At 40.6% G+C, this 18,748-nt stretch overlaps 3 protein-coding genes and 1 long non-coding RNA gene across 6 annotated transcripts; 3 read left to right on the top strand and 1 right to left on the bottom strand.

Moving 5' to 3' along the window:
• Positions 1-568: 568 nt before the first annotated feature.
• LOC108141607 (katanin p80 WD40 repeat-containing subunit B1) lies at positions 569-16,110 on the bottom strand. 2 transcript variants are annotated; one of them, XM_017265061.2, is made up of 10 exons: positions 15,766-16,110; positions 12,562-12,689; positions 12,275-12,492; positions 5,155-5,496; positions 4,799-4,934; positions 3,667-4,737; positions 3,473-3,600; positions 1,177-1,266; positions 1,046-1,120; positions 569-984 (listed from the first exon to the last, which is right to left on the bottom strand). In XM_017265061.2, exons 1-10 carry the CDS (start codon positions 15,797-15,799, stop codon positions 750-752), a joined length of 2,457 nt encoding a protein of 818 aa, XP_017120550.1. In that variant the 5' UTR covers positions 15,800-16,110; the 3' UTR covers positions 569-749. The 2 variants fall into 2 exon arrangements, with proteins under 2 accessions (XP_017120550.1, XP_017120551.1); XM_017265062.2 differs by lacking the exon at positions 15,766-16,110 and adding an exon at positions 15,107-15,290.
• On the top strand, positions 8,278-11,333 carry LOC108141608 (peroxisomal multifunctional enzyme type 2). 2 transcript variants are annotated; one of them, XM_017265063.2, is made up of 3 exons: positions 8,278-8,410; positions 8,786-9,571; positions 10,045-11,333. In XM_017265063.2, exons 2-3 carry the CDS (start codon positions 8,863-8,865, stop codon positions 11,130-11,132), a joined length of 1,797 nt encoding a protein of 598 aa, XP_017120552.1. In that variant the 5' UTR covers positions 8,278-8,410; positions 8,786-8,862; the 3' UTR covers positions 11,133-11,333. The 2 variants fall into 2 exon arrangements, with proteins under 2 accessions (XP_017120552.1, XP_017120553.1); XM_017265064.2 differs by having other exon boundaries at positions 8,293-8,333.
• Positions 14,655-15,304, top strand: LOC121467067. Its single transcript, XR_005977180.1, has 3 exons — positions 14,655-14,920; positions 14,983-15,079; positions 15,232-15,304. It is a non-coding gene; the product is annotated as an uncharacterized LOC121467067 (long non-coding RNA).
• A 569-nt stretch (positions 16,111-16,679) lies between the features above and the next one.
• On the top strand, positions 16,680-17,942 carry LOC108141609 (proteasome subunit alpha type-7-1). Its single transcript, XM_017265065.2, has 3 exons — positions 16,680-16,895; positions 16,965-17,194; positions 17,266-17,942. The coding sequence occupies exons 1-3, from the start codon at positions 16,794-16,796 to the stop codon at positions 17,681-17,683; spliced, it is 750 nt and encodes a 249-aa protein (XP_017120554.1). The 5' UTR covers positions 16,680-16,793; the 3' UTR covers positions 17,684-17,942.
• The last annotated feature ends 806 nt before the right edge of the window (positions 17,943-18,748 follow it).

The raw sequence follows: 18,748 nt of genomic DNA, 5'->3' as shown, positions 1-18,748 counted from the left end.
GGCTTGCCGAAGTTTGCTTCATTTCTTGTTTTTCTTTGATGTTGTGAGATAGTCAAACTGCGCAATTTCAAATGAGTGATTGAATCATAGCTTATGACAGGAGCTGTTACTCGACGATTTCATTATTCCATGACCTATGATTTCAAAGTCATGGATAAAAAAATAGATCAAGCTCTAGCTCGGATCCAATTCTAAACGCAACTCGTACGGGGCTACTAGATAGGTAAGGAAGCAATACTTACCATAATATTGATTTTCAAAATGACTTTACTAGACAATTTTTGAAAATTTTTTTATATATTTTCAAATTTATAAGACTTAGGATTATGTAAATAATAATTGTATAAATTAGTTTCCATAACAAATTAATAGTGTAAATCATTAAATGACTAAGGCCTGTTTTCACATCTTCATGGTTCGCTGAAAGCAGTCGTAAACTAGGAAATCGAACAGAACATCGCAGTTTAAAAGCCCGTTTCATCGCAACATGGAAATGAAAAAACGGCCCTAATGTTGTTAATGCTGGATAAACAGTGTTCGGAAGAGCTCGCTCCCGAGCAGCTGTTCCTGTAACGATTGTTTTAACTCCTTAGTTTGGCAGCTTAGAGCGACAAATGAGGCCACTTCCCCCAACGCTGTGCTTGGATCAGGTTTTGGGAAGCTGGTGGTTTTTTTTGTTGACGATTTTTGTACCGTTCAAGAGCTGATCTGAACGCCGAGGAGACTTCACAGACGGATATGCGTAGCCCTTAGAAAATAATTATGTTCTGAAGCTGTGACAGCGTGGACCCGAAGTGGATGCTTTCTGGCAGGTTCTTGATTTGAAGCAGCCACCGCTGGCACTCTGCGCACTTCCTCTGACGATCCTCGCGGGTCACGTCAACGCCCAGGCCATTTGCGGCCCAGGAGTCGAGGTTTTCCTGAATGGTTGGCAAGAAGTTTGACAGAATAATACGAAGAGTATCGCAAGCTATCGTAAAATGGCTAAATAAAAAACTCGAATTATTTCCATGGTCCCTCCCGTTTTTTTTTCAACTCTACTCACAACTTGTGTTGGCTTTGCAAAAGTTCGTAAATCTCCGGCAGCACAAACATGCAGAAATCCAAGTTCCACGAGGACCTTAAAGCAGGTTTTTACATATAATTTTAGCTTTTTATATACAAATTGTTACTTACGGTTTCTCCAGTATGGCTCCGAGCAGATCTATGAAAATGGATTTTCCGCAATTCTTCGCTTGCCTCAAGGCGCCAAGCACATCGTGTGACCTTAGGAATTTCAAATATAACTATTATTTAATGGCTGAGTCTAAATTCCTTAAAAAAAATTATACAATTACAAATTCCATTATAGTATTTTGATTTTAAATGAAAGTTTTGTTATCTTTGACATTTTAAGACAAAGCTGCATCAAAAATAATTTTAAAATTTATGGCAACGGGAAGAATTGTTTCGGAAAAAATGTTTACAACAGATATAAGTCTTTTTAGCCAGCTACCCAGAGAAAAAATAACCATTTAAATACATACAAGGATCAGGCCGTTGATTAAGACAAAGTAACGCACTATTAAAACAAGAAAGGAAGCCAAATTCGGCAAGCCGAATTTCATATAACCTTGGAGCTATTGCAAAAATGTAATATTCTAGAAAACATTAACATTATGATTGACTTCCGTTTTTGTTATTGTTATTAAATTAGTTATAGTAATAATAAATTTCAAGATAAAAGTATAAAAGAAAAGAACCCGTGGCGTAACGACATCGCACTATGGGGCCAACGACCACACTTTTTGGCCAAAACCCATTTTTTTAAAAGTCGTTAAATATATTTTTTTTAATCGTGATGGATAGAAATAATCCTAATCTTAAATGTTGCAAACACAAAATTTTAACAGACCACATTACTGTTAAGCTATCAGCTGTCAAAGTCAGCCGTTTGTGCAACTTGAAGCGAGCGCTGTTAAGTCGTAAATTTTTCTTCCAAATTTAACACTAAAAAAGAAGCAAAAAAACCAATTCAAGTGCAATTTTTTGGCATGCAGTCCAACAATAGTGGTTTGTAATATGTGTTTGTAAACGTGAATTGTAGTTATCGATTGTGACGTCCTTGTTATTTTGTGTATGTAATAACCCCAAAAAATATAGAAGCTTGTAGTGATGTGTTATTTTTAAATAGAGCTACAAAGTGATTCAAGCACTTTCAAACTCTAAAACTTGTTACATATTGTAGATTATTCAATTACTTTTCTATTCTGTTAGTATAAAAGTGCACTTTTGCGCACTTTTTCTGAAATTAAACTTTTTAGGTTCTAACCTCAAATTTGCAAACTCCGAGTTTTTTAACATATGGAAAGCAGAGGCGACAAAGAGTGCAAAGGAGATTGCCATTTCCGAATTTTTGAAAGCGTTAATATGTTTTTCTTGTTCCAAGCAAGATAAGGCAATTTTGTTTAAAAAAAGTCAAAGCCTTTGTTACAATGTAACACAGAAGGGAGCAAAGTGCAAAAGAAACTCAAACCCTTTCAGCCAAAGGCATTCTTCTTGGCTAATAGCATCCCTGTAGGCGGGCAATGCTATATAACTAATTCAAGCTGCAAGTGCAGCTTTATTAAAACGAAATTATAGATTTCTTTATTACAGAGTTTTTTTAAACTTTTTTCAATACAATTACTGCGTTTGCTCTGAAAATAACTTCTCCCAAAAGAAAAAACCTGTTATATCCTAACAAAAAGGTAAGATATGTACTTTTGAATGATAGATTACTAGTTTTGCTAAGAAAATATCCATTTTTTGCGATGCAACTTTAAACTTTCTCAGTCGTGTTTTTATACCCTTGAATTTAGTCAGAAGTTTGCAACGCGAGTAGAGACATTTCCGAACCTATAAAGCATATATATTTTTGATCAGCATCACTAGGAGAGTCGATCTAGCCATGTCCGTCGTCCGTCCGTTTCTACGCAAACTAGTCTCTCAGTTTTAAAGCTATCTGCATGAAACTTTCCCAAAAGTTGTCTTTCTATTGTCGAAGCGAGCCGGATCGGACGACCATAGCATATAGCTCCCATAAAAAACAATCGGAAAAATAAATTTTAAAAAATTATATTATAAATATTTCAGAATTACGGTTTAAATTTGTTTAGAAATTTATTTTGACTAATTAATAATTTGACAGTTCAGAATTATGCTTTTAATTTTATTAAAATCGGAAAATGATATCATATAGTTGCCATAGGAACTATCAAATAATTGAGCTGTAAATCGTCATAGCTTCCATGTTTTTAAACATAATTTTAATGTTGTCAAGAATATTGGTGGTGCTTGCTTCCTTTCTGTTTACACATAAACTGATAATTGACAATTAAGGTACATATATGTGAAAAACAAGCTTAAATTGTATTAAAATGAATTTTTTTATTTTTAAGCTACGAAAAACAAAATGGAACTATTTTGCAAGCGACCCATAACCCATACTCACCGGGTGGCGTGGCGCAACAAGTCCAGGCTGGACTGGCGATTGCTCAGTTCCTGCAGCACAGCCTCATGCGATCTTGACAGTACATCAAAGTCGTGGTCGTCCATCATGATGCGATTGTTCAGTGGCTGCTGCAGTGATAAATTAGGAAGAGAATGTAAGTGCTTGGTCCAGTATGAATATCGTCTAACACCCACGTGAATATGCTTTTCCTGAGTTTTAGCCTGGAGCGACGGACGCATGTCCAGGGTGGTGCGAGATCGCATCGGAGGCTTCGTAATGATTTCCACGTTTATGTTCTTCTGTTGACTGTTCTCCTTACTGAACTGGCTTTGCGCCGAGCCCATCGGACGCTTGTTCTTATTGACGACATTCGAGGAGGATGACTTTTTAATGACCATGTTGTCGTCAAGCTTGTGCAGCTCCATGGAGCTAACCGAGGAGACCTGGCTGAGCTTGCTGCCACCAAAGATGCCCGTGGACGTCTGTTTGGAGCTGCCCATGGCGCCCGTGTTCCGCTTGTGCAGGGTAGTGGTGGTCGTCTTCTTGATCGACTTGGACGAGGCGTTGATAGTGGAGGTGGCGGGTACTGGCTTATAGTTACTGGCAATGTAGTTCAGGTTCTGATTGACCGGAAAGTCCTCAGCCATCTCGTAGTTGTCGTAGTTGTTGAGTATCGGCGGGTTACTGTCGTTCAGGCCGAACTCCAGCTGCTGCACGTCCGCCACCTCCTCGTCCTTGCCCAGCGAGTATATGCTGTAGATATCCGGCTTGTGCAGCAAACTGGCGTCGTTCATCGACATCAGGCGGCTGTCGATGGCGTAGCTACTGGCATAGCTGGCCATGTTGTCGGGCACCCTGGAAAACTTACCCTGCCGCAAGCCCGGCTCAATGGTGCCCCCGCCGTACACGATATGGTGCGACGCTAGGTCGGCCGACGAACCCGCCGTCGAGGCCAAGTGGACGGGTGGCAGCGAGGACATCGGAGACGTTTCCGCCGACTCCAGCACCGCCTCGTCCACCACCTCCAGGCTAAAGTTGGGCGACGACAGATCACTCTTGTTGTCATCATGCTCCTCTTGAACCTGGGCCGGCTTCGAGCCGCCCAGCGACAGTCGGAACTTCTGGTTGCCGCGGGAGAAACTCTTTCGGTTCGTTGAGTTGTGCTTGAAGTTTGGTAGGGCGTCCGGAGGCTGGTAGAACGGTATTACGCGGTCCAGACTAATGGTGTTGATCGAAACGGTGTCGATCTCATGGCAACCACATATCTGCAAACAAAATTTGTGGTGAATTTTATTGTGAGTTCCAGAACAAGACGCGATTACTTACCAGCTTATTCTTGACCACTTTCATGTCGGCCAACGAGGACCAGGTGCTTTTTATGTGGTCTAGCTCACGGTCCGGCTCCCAGCCAATGACTGAAATGCCGGAAGCGCTGCCGATGAAAAGGCACTCGCCGTTTTCGCTGAAATATAATTGGTTAAAGAAAATCATGTCATTAGAACTTGCTCACTGTTCCGACGTAGCTATCCATTTTCTAAGAGGCTTAGTTTATATTTAAGCACTTATTTTTATTAAGAGTTTGTGTTTAAAAGCATGAAGAGGAGCAAATGAATGAATAGAATGCTTCCTGTACATTAAATCCAGTAGATACACATTCATTTAAGGGATTTCCTTGAGCTCACCTAAAGGTTATACATCTGATGGCTTGGCCAAAGAAGTGAGTGGTCTGCGAGACAAGCTGCTGGTGCTCCAGATCGTAAATGGACACGGTGCCGTCAATGCGTCCGGCGGCCAGCAGGAACTCGAACGGATGAAACTGAACGCATGTGATAGCCGTAACCGGCGGTACCGCTATGAACTCCATTATCTGTTTGCTCTTCCGGATGTCCCAAATGAGGATGGAGCCCTCCAAGCCAGCAGAGGCAATCCAAAGTCCGTCCGGGGAAAACTTGACGGAATTCACGTGGGACATGTGACCGCGACACACCTTGATGCAGTTGTTTTCGTTCTGCACGTCCCAAAGCCTGAATTAAAAAACATTTGAAAATTAGTAAGTGAAGTTTATATACATATATATAAATATATATATTTTTATAAGTATCAATAGCAGTCCTTTTCTAACAAACTAGTCTCTTAGTTTGAAAGCTACATATGTGCATGAAAGTTGGCTTTCTATTAAAGTAGGAACAAGCCGGATCGGACTATATTATATATTTGGACTTGCCGAAATTTGCTTTCTTTTTTTGTTAATTTCATACTAAACATAAACATTTAAATACTGTACGAAAACCCCATTTACTGTACACCAACAACAGGTTTCTTTTTTGTTAGTGTATCTTAAAAGTATTTAAATAAACGATAGAAATTAAAAACAAATTTCAAAGCAACAAAAGCATTTTAGTTATATATGATAAACATTTATTAAAATCCATTTTAAGCTGACATTTAACCTATTTGACAATTACTTTTTCCCTAAAGCTTTCAATTTTTACACCCGTTACCCATTGGATTCGTTAAAATTATGTAACAAAGAAGCGTTTCCGACCCTATAAGTATATATATTCTTGATCAGGATCAAAAGCCGAGTTGATCTGGTCATGTCCGTCTGTCCGTCTGTATGAACGTCGAGAAACTATTAAAGCTAGAGACTTGGGATTTGGTTATTTCTGCGCAGCGCTAGTTTATTTTAAAACCGGACATATACCCAACTTGTTATAAATTCGATGCTACTTTTAAAATAAATTCTAGATAATATCAAGGGTCCTGGAACTCTTGTAACATACTTAAGTATCTTGAAAAACCCGCTAGTTTAGCATTTTTAAACTAGATTAAACGTCAACATTTTCTAATAAAAAACACATTTTTTGGTATTAATTAAAATGAGAAATAATTTTATATTTTTCTGTGGACATGCATCAAATTATCGTTTCAGATTTTTATACTTAACATTTTGTGCCTTTCTGAGGTAAAAGGGAAACACGGGTCACAACTGTGTTCTTTGGTTTTTTCAATACCAAAGTCAGTTGTATCTTCACATAAAGTGGTACTGCATTAAAACAGGCGTTAGTTTTTAATAATAATCAGTAACTTCTAAAATAATAGCTCAATAAAAAAAATAAAGTTAGATATGACCGAAACACACACATACAGCCCAATAAATAAAGTCTAACATGTCTCAGAATGATTTGATAAACTTTAGCGATTTGTAGCCGTTAAAGTGGGCGTGGCCACGTTTTAAAATTAATTACTTAAATCTGCATGTCAAATCTCAAATCCACACGGACGGACATAGCTAGGAAAAAAATGTAATTTGGCAGCGATGATAACAATGCAATTGTAAATTGTAACTGTAACATAGACTACTATCATAAAGTTAAAAAAAATGTTTTTTTTTTGTTTTAGACCACAATTAAGGATGTTACAGTGCACACAGAGGATATAAATGTTGCACAGTAAAAGTTTTTCTTTTCTCTTCCAAAAATTCCAGAATGATTTTATAATATGTATATACAGTAGTGTTCGAACTTTAAACTAGCGTAAAATATGTAAAAAGGTTTAATCGGTTTGGATCTTTTTTCGTGTTATCTATTAAGTATTCTGTATTAAAATACCATCTAGTTTGAGTATGATTAATTTAAATGAAAGATTTTTTCAAAAAAAAAAACCTTATCGGATTCGAAAAAAGAGTGGTTTTGGCCAGCATATTTAAACATTTATTTAATTCGTTTAATACAAATTTTCTTGAAGCAATTAAAAAATGTACGAAATAAAAATTTGGTTGCCTGTCCGGATTCCTTTGCCTACTAATGTTTACAGTGGCGTGAAGAGAAAAGGCAGAATGCAACCGAAATCTATGTTTTATAAATAAAGGATGTTTGAAATAGATTTGAAGAAACACTCAGCATTGAGAGATTAATATATATCTAATATAAATACGGAAAAGCTACTGGTATTAAGCTCTCCAAAATAGGAATAATGTGTTGCGTTCTAACAAAACTGAAAATTGTTGGGTTAAATATGATTGTATAACGTTGACAAAGCGACCAAAGACAACTTCCTTCCATGGGAAGCACTTAAGAACTCCTTTTAAAATGTTAGAGGCAAAATCATGCTAGAAAGTTTTTTTTTATCTTTGGATATCGGTCTGATACTCTGAATCTAATATAGCTTCCAGACTTATTTAACATACTTAAGAGTTTATTGCCGCCATATCATGAGTAAGACAGGGATTTAAAGTAGGAATAAGCCCTCTTTAAAAAGATTTCTCAGGAAAAAAGAATTTATATTTTAGAGTGGCCGGTTAAGCCCATGCTCCAAAATTTGATTTAGACCTTTAAAGGGGCCCTTAAAAAAGAATTCTGTATCCTTAAAACCGAATAAAAGAAAGAATTTTGGGAAAACTACTAGAGTGGTGCGCCAGTAATCACCAATTTTGTTCCAATTTGAAAATTTAATTGCCTCGTTAGTGCTCTGCAGGCTTAAAAACTAATTAATATACCACTAAAGATAAAACAAAACCCTCATACAGCTTAAACAATTTCAAAAATACTTTGTTTTTTTAAGACTAAATTATAAAGTTTCTATTACTGACCCATCAGTGATCAGTGATCATGTTGTTATACTGAATACGCCCAATTTAATGTCATATATATGGCAATATAAATAGCTAACGTTTAAAGGTTTGAGTCCCTGCTAGTTTTAGCGGAATACCGAGCCAAGGTTTGCGTCTGCGATGACAGCAAGTTTTTGGTATTCCGCTGCCATATTTGTCATGTTTTCCAGAACGTGTGTTGGTATTTTTTAGTAAATTGTCATGAACTGAGTTGAGTGAAAGATTGCAAACTTATCTGGACAACAAACAGTGAGTGCACTTTGTACCTTTGATATTGGGTTAATCTTTGCATTCGAGCGCATACCAACGAATAACCGTCGAGATCTGTAAGTAGTGGATCGGTATTATTGTAACCTGCGGTGTTTGCTCGAACATGTAGGGGCATTACACAGCATTTGCGCCTATGCCGCAATGTATCTTGTATCTAGGTTTGTTGTTCCATCGGCTCAACGCCGATGGCTTTGAACCATGAACCCCTGGACTTGGACCATGCCATGCCACTAGGAAATCGATGGGTATGGGTTCTTCAACCCAAGAACCCCGTTTATACACACACTCAAAGCGATAGCATTATCGCATTATCGCCTTTCGCTTAAGATTACGGCGATTGGAAACTTCTGTGCCTCTGCCTCTGCCGCTGCCGCTGCCGTAGATTAAGTCCCAGCAAACCCGTTTCTATTCATTCCATTCGTATTTCGCAGCTGAGGGCGGTGCAACAAGAGCGTCCGTATTTGTGCATCGAAACCTGATTCAAGAGTTCGCTACAAGCCCGACTACAATGTCCTCCCCCGATGGAAAACTTCGCTACGATGGCCGTGTGGCGGTGGTGACGGGAGCTGGCGCCGGATTGGGCAGGGAGTACGCCCTCTTGCTGGCGGAGCGGGGCGCCAAGGTGGTGGTCAACGACCTGGGCGGCACCCACTCCGGCGAGGGAGCCTCGCAGCGGGCCGCCGACGTTGTGGTGGAGGAGATCCGGAAGATGGGCGGCGAGGCGGTGGCCGACTACAACTCCGTGATTGAGGGGGCAAAGGTCATCGAGACGGCGGTGAAGGCCTTCGGACGCGTGGACATCCTGGTGAACAACGCCGGCATTTTGCGCGACCGCAGCCTGGTGAAGACCAGTGAACAGGACTGGAACCTGGTCAACGACGTCCATCTGAAGGGCAGCTTCAAGTGCACCCAGGCCGCATTCCCGTACATGAAGAAGCAGAACTTCGGCCGCATCATCATGACCTCGTCCAACTCTGGCATCTACGGCAATTTCGGCCAGGCCAACTACTCGGCGGCCAAGATGGGCCTCGTCGGCCTGGCCAACACGGTGGCCATCGAGGGCGCCCGCAACAACATTCTGTGCAACGTCATCGTGCCCACGGCCGCCAGCCGGATGACCGAGGGCATCCTGCCCGACATCCTCTTCAACGAGCTGAAGCCCAATCTGATCGCCCCCGTGGTGGCCTATCTGTGCCACGAGTCCTGCGAGGATAATGGTGAGTCCCTTACTTTTAGTCCCATTCTCTCAGAAGAGCTCCTAAATTGCTGAATTCTATACGAGTGTTTCCGAGTTTGGTGGTTAGCTTTTGATTTTATATATATATATTATGTAGATGGCAAAACGGACCTTTTTTTTTTGCTCTGGTTCTTAGACTTGGGCTCAATGTTCGCATGACAAGTTTCATATTGATAGCGTTTAATTTATGCATATATCGGCTCGCCTGCTGATCCTTATCACGAATTCAAATCTTTATAGCACAATCGAAATTGAAACCTTCACTGCGTTGCAAGTAAATTAAATGATGAAAAATTATAAAAACCAGGCAACTATTAGAGCTTATAGTATTATAGTATATAGTATCATAGTATAGAATAGCCCTCCTTCCGGTAATTAATTTGTTATTTCGATTTCGCTAGTCTTGTTTGCTTAAAGACACACAAAGTAACCGCTTTCTTCTCTCGTCCACAGGCAGTTATATCGAGAGCGCCGCAGGCTGGGCCACCAAGGTGCACACTGTGCGCGGCCAGGGCGCTGTGCTGCGTCCCACGTTGGACGACCCCGTGACCATTGAGTACGTGAAGGATGTGTGGTCAAAGGTGACGGACATGTCCAAGGCAAAGCACTTGGGGGCAATCGCAGAGGCCTCCGGCACCCTGCTGGAAGTGCTTGAAAAGCTGAAGGAAGGCGGTGGCGACGCCGTGGAGGACACATTCGAGTTCAACAGCAAGTCGCTCATCACTTACGCCCTGGGCATCGGGGCGTCTACTAAGAACGCCAAGGACATGCGCTTCCTGTACGAGAACGATGCCGACTTCGCCGCAATTCCATCATTCTTCGTTTTGCCCGGCCTTCTGTTAGCCATGTCCACCGACAAGCTGATTAGTAAGGCCCTGCCCGACACCCAGGTCGACTTCACGAACATTCTGCACGGAGAGCAGTACCTCGAGATCGTGGACGACCTGCCCTCCAGCGGCACTCTGTTGACCAGCGGCAAGGTGTTTGATGTAATGGACAAGGGTTCCGGCGCCGTGGTTGTTACCAATTGCGAATCATATGACGAGAGCGGCCGTCTTTTGGTGCGTAACCAGAGCAGCACGTTTGTGGTCGGCGCCGGCAAATTCGGCGGCAAGAAGGAGCCCATCGCCGGAGTCGTTCCGTTGCAGCCAGCACCCCAGCGTCAGCCGGACGCCTCTATCCAGTACGCCACGAGCCATGACCAGGCGGCGCTCTACCGCCTCTCCGGCGACAGCAACCCCCTGCACATCGATCCCCAGATGGCCCTGCTCGCTGGATTCAAGACGCCCATTCTGCATGGACTCTGCACCCTGGGCTTCTCCGTACGAGCCGTGCTGGCGCAGTACGCGGACAATAACGCAGCGCTATTCAAGGCCGTCAAAGTCCGTTTCTCTGGGCCCGTGATTCCCGGCCAGAGCTTGCGCGTGGACATGTGGAAGCAGGGCACTCGCATCAACTTCCGCACGGTGGTCGTGGAGACCGGAAAGGAGGTGATCTCCGGAGCCTACGTCGACCTCAAGAGCACAGTAGCCAAGCTGTAAGCTGACCACTCTGACGACTCTGCCTTTGTCGCGATGAATTGTCTTTGACTTTAGATTTTAATTCGCGTCCGTTTACTTTGTACATATGCAAAAATGTGCATATACATATGTATGTATGTGACTGTTTAAACACCCGTGGTGGTAGAAGTATTCTTTGTAACACGTTTTAATATTCCAAATAAAAATTTGACCTGAATTTAATAGATCGCCTACAGGCACATTGTTGGTTTTCAAAATATAACTTTCAAGATAAGAGAACTCCGACCTATACACATATATGTAGGTATATATTCTTTATCGGTATCACCAGGTGAGCCGATATCAGCATATCCGTCTATAAACTGAGTGATACTTGCACTACTGTCAGTCAGAAGTTTGCAACGCAGTGAAGGAGACATTTCCGACCCTATAAAGTATATATATTCTTGATCAGCATCTCTAAGCGAGTCGATCTAGTCATGTCCGTCTGTCCGTCCGTTTCTACGCAAACTAGTCTCTCAGTTTTAAAGCTATCTGCATGAAACTTTCCCAAAAGTTGTCTTTCTATTGCAGGTAGTACATAAGTCGGAACGTGCCGGATCGGACGACTATAGCATATAGCACCCATAAGAACAATCGGAAAAATAAATTTAAAAAAAAATTATAAGTTTGCTGTTTTTTAATTTGGTATTTAAGAACTTCGGCTTGCCAGAGTTTGCTTCCATTCTTGTTATTATTGATTTTGCAGTGATCGTATTGCATAATTTGCATTTTATCCGAATTCGTGATTGTTATCGGAATTTTATCAAAACCCTTTAACTGTCAGATATATGACCGTTCTAGTTTGATACGAAGTTCTATACGATTTTAGAAACACATTAAGACTCATTGTTTGAAAGTCGGTTACTCAAATAGTAAACGGGTATATCATACACACTGTTTAAATAGAAATCTCTGGCTCTGATAACTTTTGATGATAAATATGATGGTAGTAAACTTTTCCATCCTAAATTCAACAACCGGAGAATGAGGGAAACAGGAAAATATCGCCTTCTCTGTTCAAACCGCGAAAACTCATTTTATAGCGATATTTGATAAGCAAACGTGCGATTGCTCCTTGACTCATTGGTGGTTTTGATTGTTTATATCGACTTTTGGCTTACCTCACGGTTGTATCGTTGCTCCCGGACACCACATATTCTCCGGATGGATTAAAGTCCAGAGTGCGAACACTCTTCATGTGGCCATTTAAGGTGGAATAAATTTTCTGGGAATTAAGGTCCCATCTGCGGATGATTCCGATGTCGTCGGCGGAGTATACAAAGTTATCCTTATACGCAAAACGGACGCAATCGATAGAGCGATTGTGGCCCGTCAGAGACTGGAAGAAAAGCGGCACTAAATTAGCATTCGATAAGTGGATTGCTATTGGGACTGGATTTCAACGAACCATAAAGCACTCGTCCTGGCCAATTGCCCAAAGGTTAACATTGCGATCCTCTCCTCCGGTGACCAGCACCCGGCCTGTTTCGCCCAGATCAAGGCTCGTGACTCTGCTATCGTGTGCCTTTATATCGTCTGTAAAAGAAAAAAAAAGGAAATAATATTAAAAAAAATATTCTTGAGAAAAAAAATCATTTTTAAATCAACCTTTAGTCCCAAAAAACGTTATACATTTTTAGTTTATTACACTACTAATTTGGCATGATACTAAAGTCTAATGTTTTAGTCTTGACAGAAGGGCTTTGAACTGATTGGTTGGGATTGAATACACTTTAGAAGAAATGGATATAGGTAATTTTTTGAAACGTGATTAGCTATAAAATATCTGAAGTAAGGAACGTCTACAAAAACACTCAGTTAAAGCACTAACCATACAACATATAGACTGGTCATTTCATACGACGCATTTGGACACAAAAAAACGGACCGCGGAAGGTCCACCGCTCTCACAGCAGCAGGTCCATGCACTTCGTGTGCGTTCGGGTTTTTTACTCTCTCATTCTTATTCTCATTTTTATGCTCGCGCACTCATTGCACGAGTTCAGTCGTTCAGTCGCAGAGAGGCGCTTTTTGAAGAAGGCTGTCCTGCGCTTGAATTCGTCTTTGTATGTATGCGTGATCATGCATTCTCATACACGGGAGCATGTGTGCGTTTATTTCATTTCGGCGCATCAAGAATATTTTGTCTTTTGCCACTTTTCAAACTTGGTACCCTAAGAATATGGGCGTATTTACTATTGGGTTATGATATAAATATTAATATTATATGTAACAATATATTTTTTTAATATTTCAGCATACATTTTATTTTTGTTTACAAATTCAAATCAGTGGTAGCAGTAAAATGTTTTACATATATGTATGTATTCGAATTTATAGAAATCAGTCCACTGAGATGGGAACAGGGCATATCGCAGTCGTGTCACTTGAAACACCGACTGCTCTTCAGTGGTTAAGAAAACTTCAAACTAAATCAATTCTTGTCGATGTTTTGCGAGCGGTTGGTGCCTGCATACCCTACCGACCGGCTTTTAGGACACTTGTTTTAAATGTTATGTTTAGTGATCTTTGGTTGATTTATTTTTTAATGATTCGCAGTGTTATTTTAATTGTCTTTAAACAAGTAATAAATAATAAAATACTTTTTATATTTTTGAAAATGTAAATGGAACAAATATAAAAATCCACATTTTTTTAATGATAATAATTTATTTTAATGATTATAATTTTAGATTTTAATTGTACCAATATCTTGAATTTTAACGAATTGTTTAAAGACAATTAAAATAACACTGCGAATCATTAAAAAATAAATCAACCAAAGATCACTAAACATAACATTTAAAACAAGTGTCCTAAAAGCCGGTCGGTAGGGTATGCAGGCACCAACCGCTCGCAAAACATCGACAAGAATTGATTTAGTTTGAAGTTTTCTTAACCACTGAAGAGCAGTCGGTGTTTCAAGTGACACGACTGCGATATGCCCTGTTCCCATCTCAGTGGACTGATTTCTATAAATTCGAATACATACATATATGTAAAACATTTTACTGCTACCACTGATTTGAATTTGTAAACAAAAATAAAATGTATGCTGAAATATTAAAAAAATATATTGTTACATATAATATTAATATTTATATCATAACCCAATAGTAAATACGCCCATATTCTTAGGGTACCAAGTTTGAAAAGTGGCAAAAGACAAAATATTCTTGATGCGCCGAAATGAAATAAACGCACACATGCTCCCGTGTATGAGAATGCATGATCACGCATACATACAAAGACGAATTCAAGCGCAGGACAGCCTTCTTCAAAAAGCGCCTCTCTGCGACTGAACGACTGAACTCGTGCAATGAGTGCGCGAGCATAAAAATGAGAATAAGAATGAGAGAGTAAAAAACCCGAACGCACACGAAGTGCATGGACCTGCTGCTGTGAGAGCGGTGGACCTTCCGCGGTCCGTTTTTTTGTGTCCAAATGCGTCGTATGAAATGACCAGTCTATATGTTGTATGGTTAGTGGTTAAAGCTAGTCTCTGTTTCTTTAATTTATTTGTTTACCTTTTCTGGGTCGGTATATTATATCAGACGTACACACATATTTCAACAAAAAAATAAATAAATAAATGAATGAAAACCGATGCGGGTCATTATCAATCACTTCTTACTAAACTTGTCAATGATATTGTTGGCCACAATATATGTATATTAAGTTACTTTAACGCTAAATTTTGGCCTGCAGCTGGTAGTACATAAGCCGTATTCTTATTGGCTGCTGCCTATTGTTTACAAGAACGCGTGGTAATGTTTCGAAATGTGCAGAAGATGCTTGCAACTTTATAATCTACTGTGGTACTTTACAGAACACACACATACACATTGGACACACTCAGGCTCACGTACGCCGCACACAACTAAAGAGGAGGCTTATTGTTTGTGTGTGTGTGGGAACATACAACGGTACTTTCAAACATTCGTTTTACTTACAGATCTTCGATATCAGTTTTCTTTGCAGCGCCATAATCAATCAAATTGTTTTTATAAAAATGAGACGGCAGCTGCCTTTTTCCCTTTAAATGACAGCCTTTAAAATAAATATTATCTTTTTGTAGCAGGTGTGAGCTGGTCTGTGATCAGCTGTCTGGACTTTTTTGCAAAACCGACTCCAAACGAACACGAAACGCACTTAAACAAAATCACATCGGGAACAACACCTTTTTAAACCGATATCACCGCGATCGCATTTTACAAAAACATAAAAACAAACTGTAAATTCGGACAATGCTGTTGAACACAAACAAATGCACATTGTAATTACAGCGACGAGGAGGGCTGCAGTAACTATCGATGAACACCGCTGCCAGGGCCTCGAGATTCAATAGAATAGTTGAGGTCTGTAATACAATTTTGTAAACAATTTAATGTTTTACAAAGGGCACTGTTACAATTCTTTATTTACCACAGTTTATTTATTCTATTGCCTGCTGGCCGTGTTGCCATAGCTTACAAGGACCCGTTTTTTAAAATGTGTGAATCTACTATAACACTATACCATACACACACACATGACGCACACAACAAAAGCGGAGGCTTATTGTACTGTTTTGGGAATATACAACGGTACTTGCGAACATTGTTTTACTTACAGATCTTTGATATCAGTTTTCTTGGCAGCGCCATAATCAATCAAATTGGCGGTATATAAATATGATGACAGCTGCTAAAATCCCTTTAAATTCCGACCTTTCAAATAATTATTATCTTTTTGTAGCAGGTGTGAGCTGGTTTGTGACCAGCTGCCTGGTCTTTTTACGCAAAACCAAAACGAACACGAAACGCACTGAAACAAAATCACATACGGTATAACACGATTATAAGCCCATATTACCGCAGTCGCATTTTACAAACACATATAATCTATTTGTAAACTCGTAATATCTGGTGGACAAAAACAAATCCTCATTGTAATTACAGTGACGATAAGGGCTGCAGCAACTATCGATAAGCTGCACTGCCAGGGCCTCAGACTCAAAAGAATAGTTCAGGACTGAAAAAAAATTGAAATAATTATATGCTTGCTTTTTAAACATAGTACTCAGATCGATGATATCAAAACAGGCAAAAATCTGTCGTACACTTATCGACAGGGTCTTTTTACACCCCGGTACTCAGATCAACGAACAAATACGAGAAAATTATATAGCGGTTTTCGTCGATCTGAGTACCGGGTTGTACAAAGACCTTGTCAAAAAGTGTTCGCCAGTTTTTGCCTCTCGCTCTCTCTCATAGCTAACGAACAGACTTCGTCGATCTAAGTTCTAGGCTTACTATTTCAACCGCTTGCTTTCGCAATTTCTGACTAGAGAGAAAATGTATTTTATTAATATAATTTTGGTTTAATTTTCTATTGTTAATATTTTACCGAAGAACAAACAGCGAACGAAAAACAGCGCAAAATAAAATGTACAAAATATCTAGCTTTTTAAAAGCGATAGTTTTCAGTGGTCTGCCAACCGATATTACGATATGTTTAAAAGCGGTGTTCGTGCTGCGGTCACACTGCGGCATTTCCTCAAAAAAGCATCATCATTGCCCTGGCCTGCCGGAGACGACAAGGGAAATTCTAAAGACTTATAATTGTGGAAATACCTCAGCTGCTAAATAAAACCAAAAGATGTCCTCGCGTTACGATCGGGCTGTAACCATATTCTCGCCGGACGGCCACCTCCTGCAGGTCGAGTACGCCCAGGAGGCGGTCCGCAAGGGCTCGACAGCGGTAAGTACCGAATGACTTTTCGAAAAACATTCCCGTGCAAGCCGACTCAATCTTGGACTTGTCGCACAGGTCGGCGTTCGAGGGGCCAACTGCGTGGTACTTGGTGTGGAGAAAAAGTCGGTGGCCAAGTTGCAGGAGGATCGCACGGTGCGCAAGATCTGCATGCTCGACCACCACGTTGTGATGGCCTTTGCCGGTCTCACGGCCGATGCACGTATCCTTATTAACCGCGCCCAGGTCGAGTGCCAGAGCCATCGCCTCAACGTAGAGGATCCGGTGACCCTCGAGTACATCACCAGGTAGGCATCGGAGTGGAAGCTGTTCCTCCACAGTGGTTCTGATGGCTGATTTGCTTCGCTTTGCTTTACAGATACATTGCTCAGCTGAAGCAGAAGTATACGCAGAGCAATGGCCGCCGTCCCTTCGGAATATCCTGCCTTATTGGCGGCTTCGATGCCGACGGTTCTGCACATCTGTTCCAGACCGAACCGTCCGGAATTTTCTACGAGTACAAGGCAAACGCCACCGGGCGCTCGGCGAAAGTGGTGCGCGAGTTCTTCGAGAAGACCTACCGCGAGGAGGAGGTGAGCACCGAGCGCGGAGCCGTCAAGCTGGCTATCCGCGCCCTCCTCGAGGTGGCCCAGTCTGGCCAGAACAATCTGGAGGTAGCCATCATGGAAAATGGCAAACCACTGAAAATGCTGGACAGCAAAGTCATCGCCGAGTACGTTAAGATCATTGAGAAGGAGAAGGAGGAGGAGCTTGAAAAGAAGAAACAGAAAAAGTAACACTCAGTTGGCACTCTTCGAGGGAAGGCCTTCTTTGAACTGTTTTCCAAATCTACATGGTGGCACTGTTGTAAAGCCCCCACTATTCCTGCTTATTAGAGCAGATGGCTTTGACTTGGAAAACGCTTCAACCCCTAGCTTCGGCAGCCCGAATGCAATTTTTTTTAACTAATAATTTTCTATTCTTTGGAACTTTGTATAACGGTATAAAACTATATGATATGTATAAAATACATGTGTCATCGTTCATTAAACGGAATATCTGTTGGACTCTTTAATTGCATTCTTACAATAGGCAAAATACTTATTTCCATGAACCAATTTTTGATTGTTTTATTTGATAACATGTTCCTGAAACATCAAGGATTATGGTTTCAAATTAAGTTAGGGCAAAGTTTTCAAAAACAGGGTTGAAAATGCTTGATACAGTTGAAAAACTAAAACTAATAGCCCATTCAGACGGACAGCTTTCGGTTGTGATTCAGTATTTTTTAGGTATTTGGATGATTTTTACTTGACTCCTTTTGGATTTTTTGGAAATGGAGATGCATTTTGACCAAGTCTGCGGATTCAAGGGATATATCATCCATCAAAGGCCAACATCAGTAGATAAATTATTAGCAAAGGAAAAACTTTCCACTTGCGAATGCCAAAATTGTATTTAGCTTTGCGTTAATATCCATTTTTTGTCGGGAAAATGGAATTTTGTGTTCTCTTCTTGTTCTTTTAAGGTTTGTTTTCTTTTAGTACGTCGATCAGCTGTTTATGCCTGTGTAAATGGGTCGCTTCAACTTTTTCGCTACAACTCTTTTAAGCGGCTGAGTGCAGACGCTATAACGATGTATCGAACTGTTTCAACCTCTTCTTATGTCCTCTTTCCACACAGTTCATCCGTTGGAAACGGATGGAATTTTTGACAAATGTGAAATTCCGTTTTCCACAGAGCACATCCACCATCACTTAACAGTTGCCCTTAACATCTGGGGCTTATCATAAAAACATAAGCCTAGTACTCAGATCGATGAACATTTTCGCCAGCGAAAAATCTTTATTAGTTCTAGTGAG

This window comes from Drosophila elegans, unplaced genomic scaffold (assembly GCF_018152505.1).
Source record: "Drosophila elegans isolate 14027-0461.03 unplaced genomic scaffold, ASM1815250v1 contig_149, whole genome shotgun sequence".
NCBI classification, from domain to species: Eukaryota; Metazoa; Arthropoda; class Insecta; order Diptera; family Drosophilidae; genus Drosophila; species Drosophila elegans.
The sequence above is the reverse complement of the archived record's forward strand: the minus strand, read 5'-3'. Positions and strand labels throughout refer to the sequence as shown.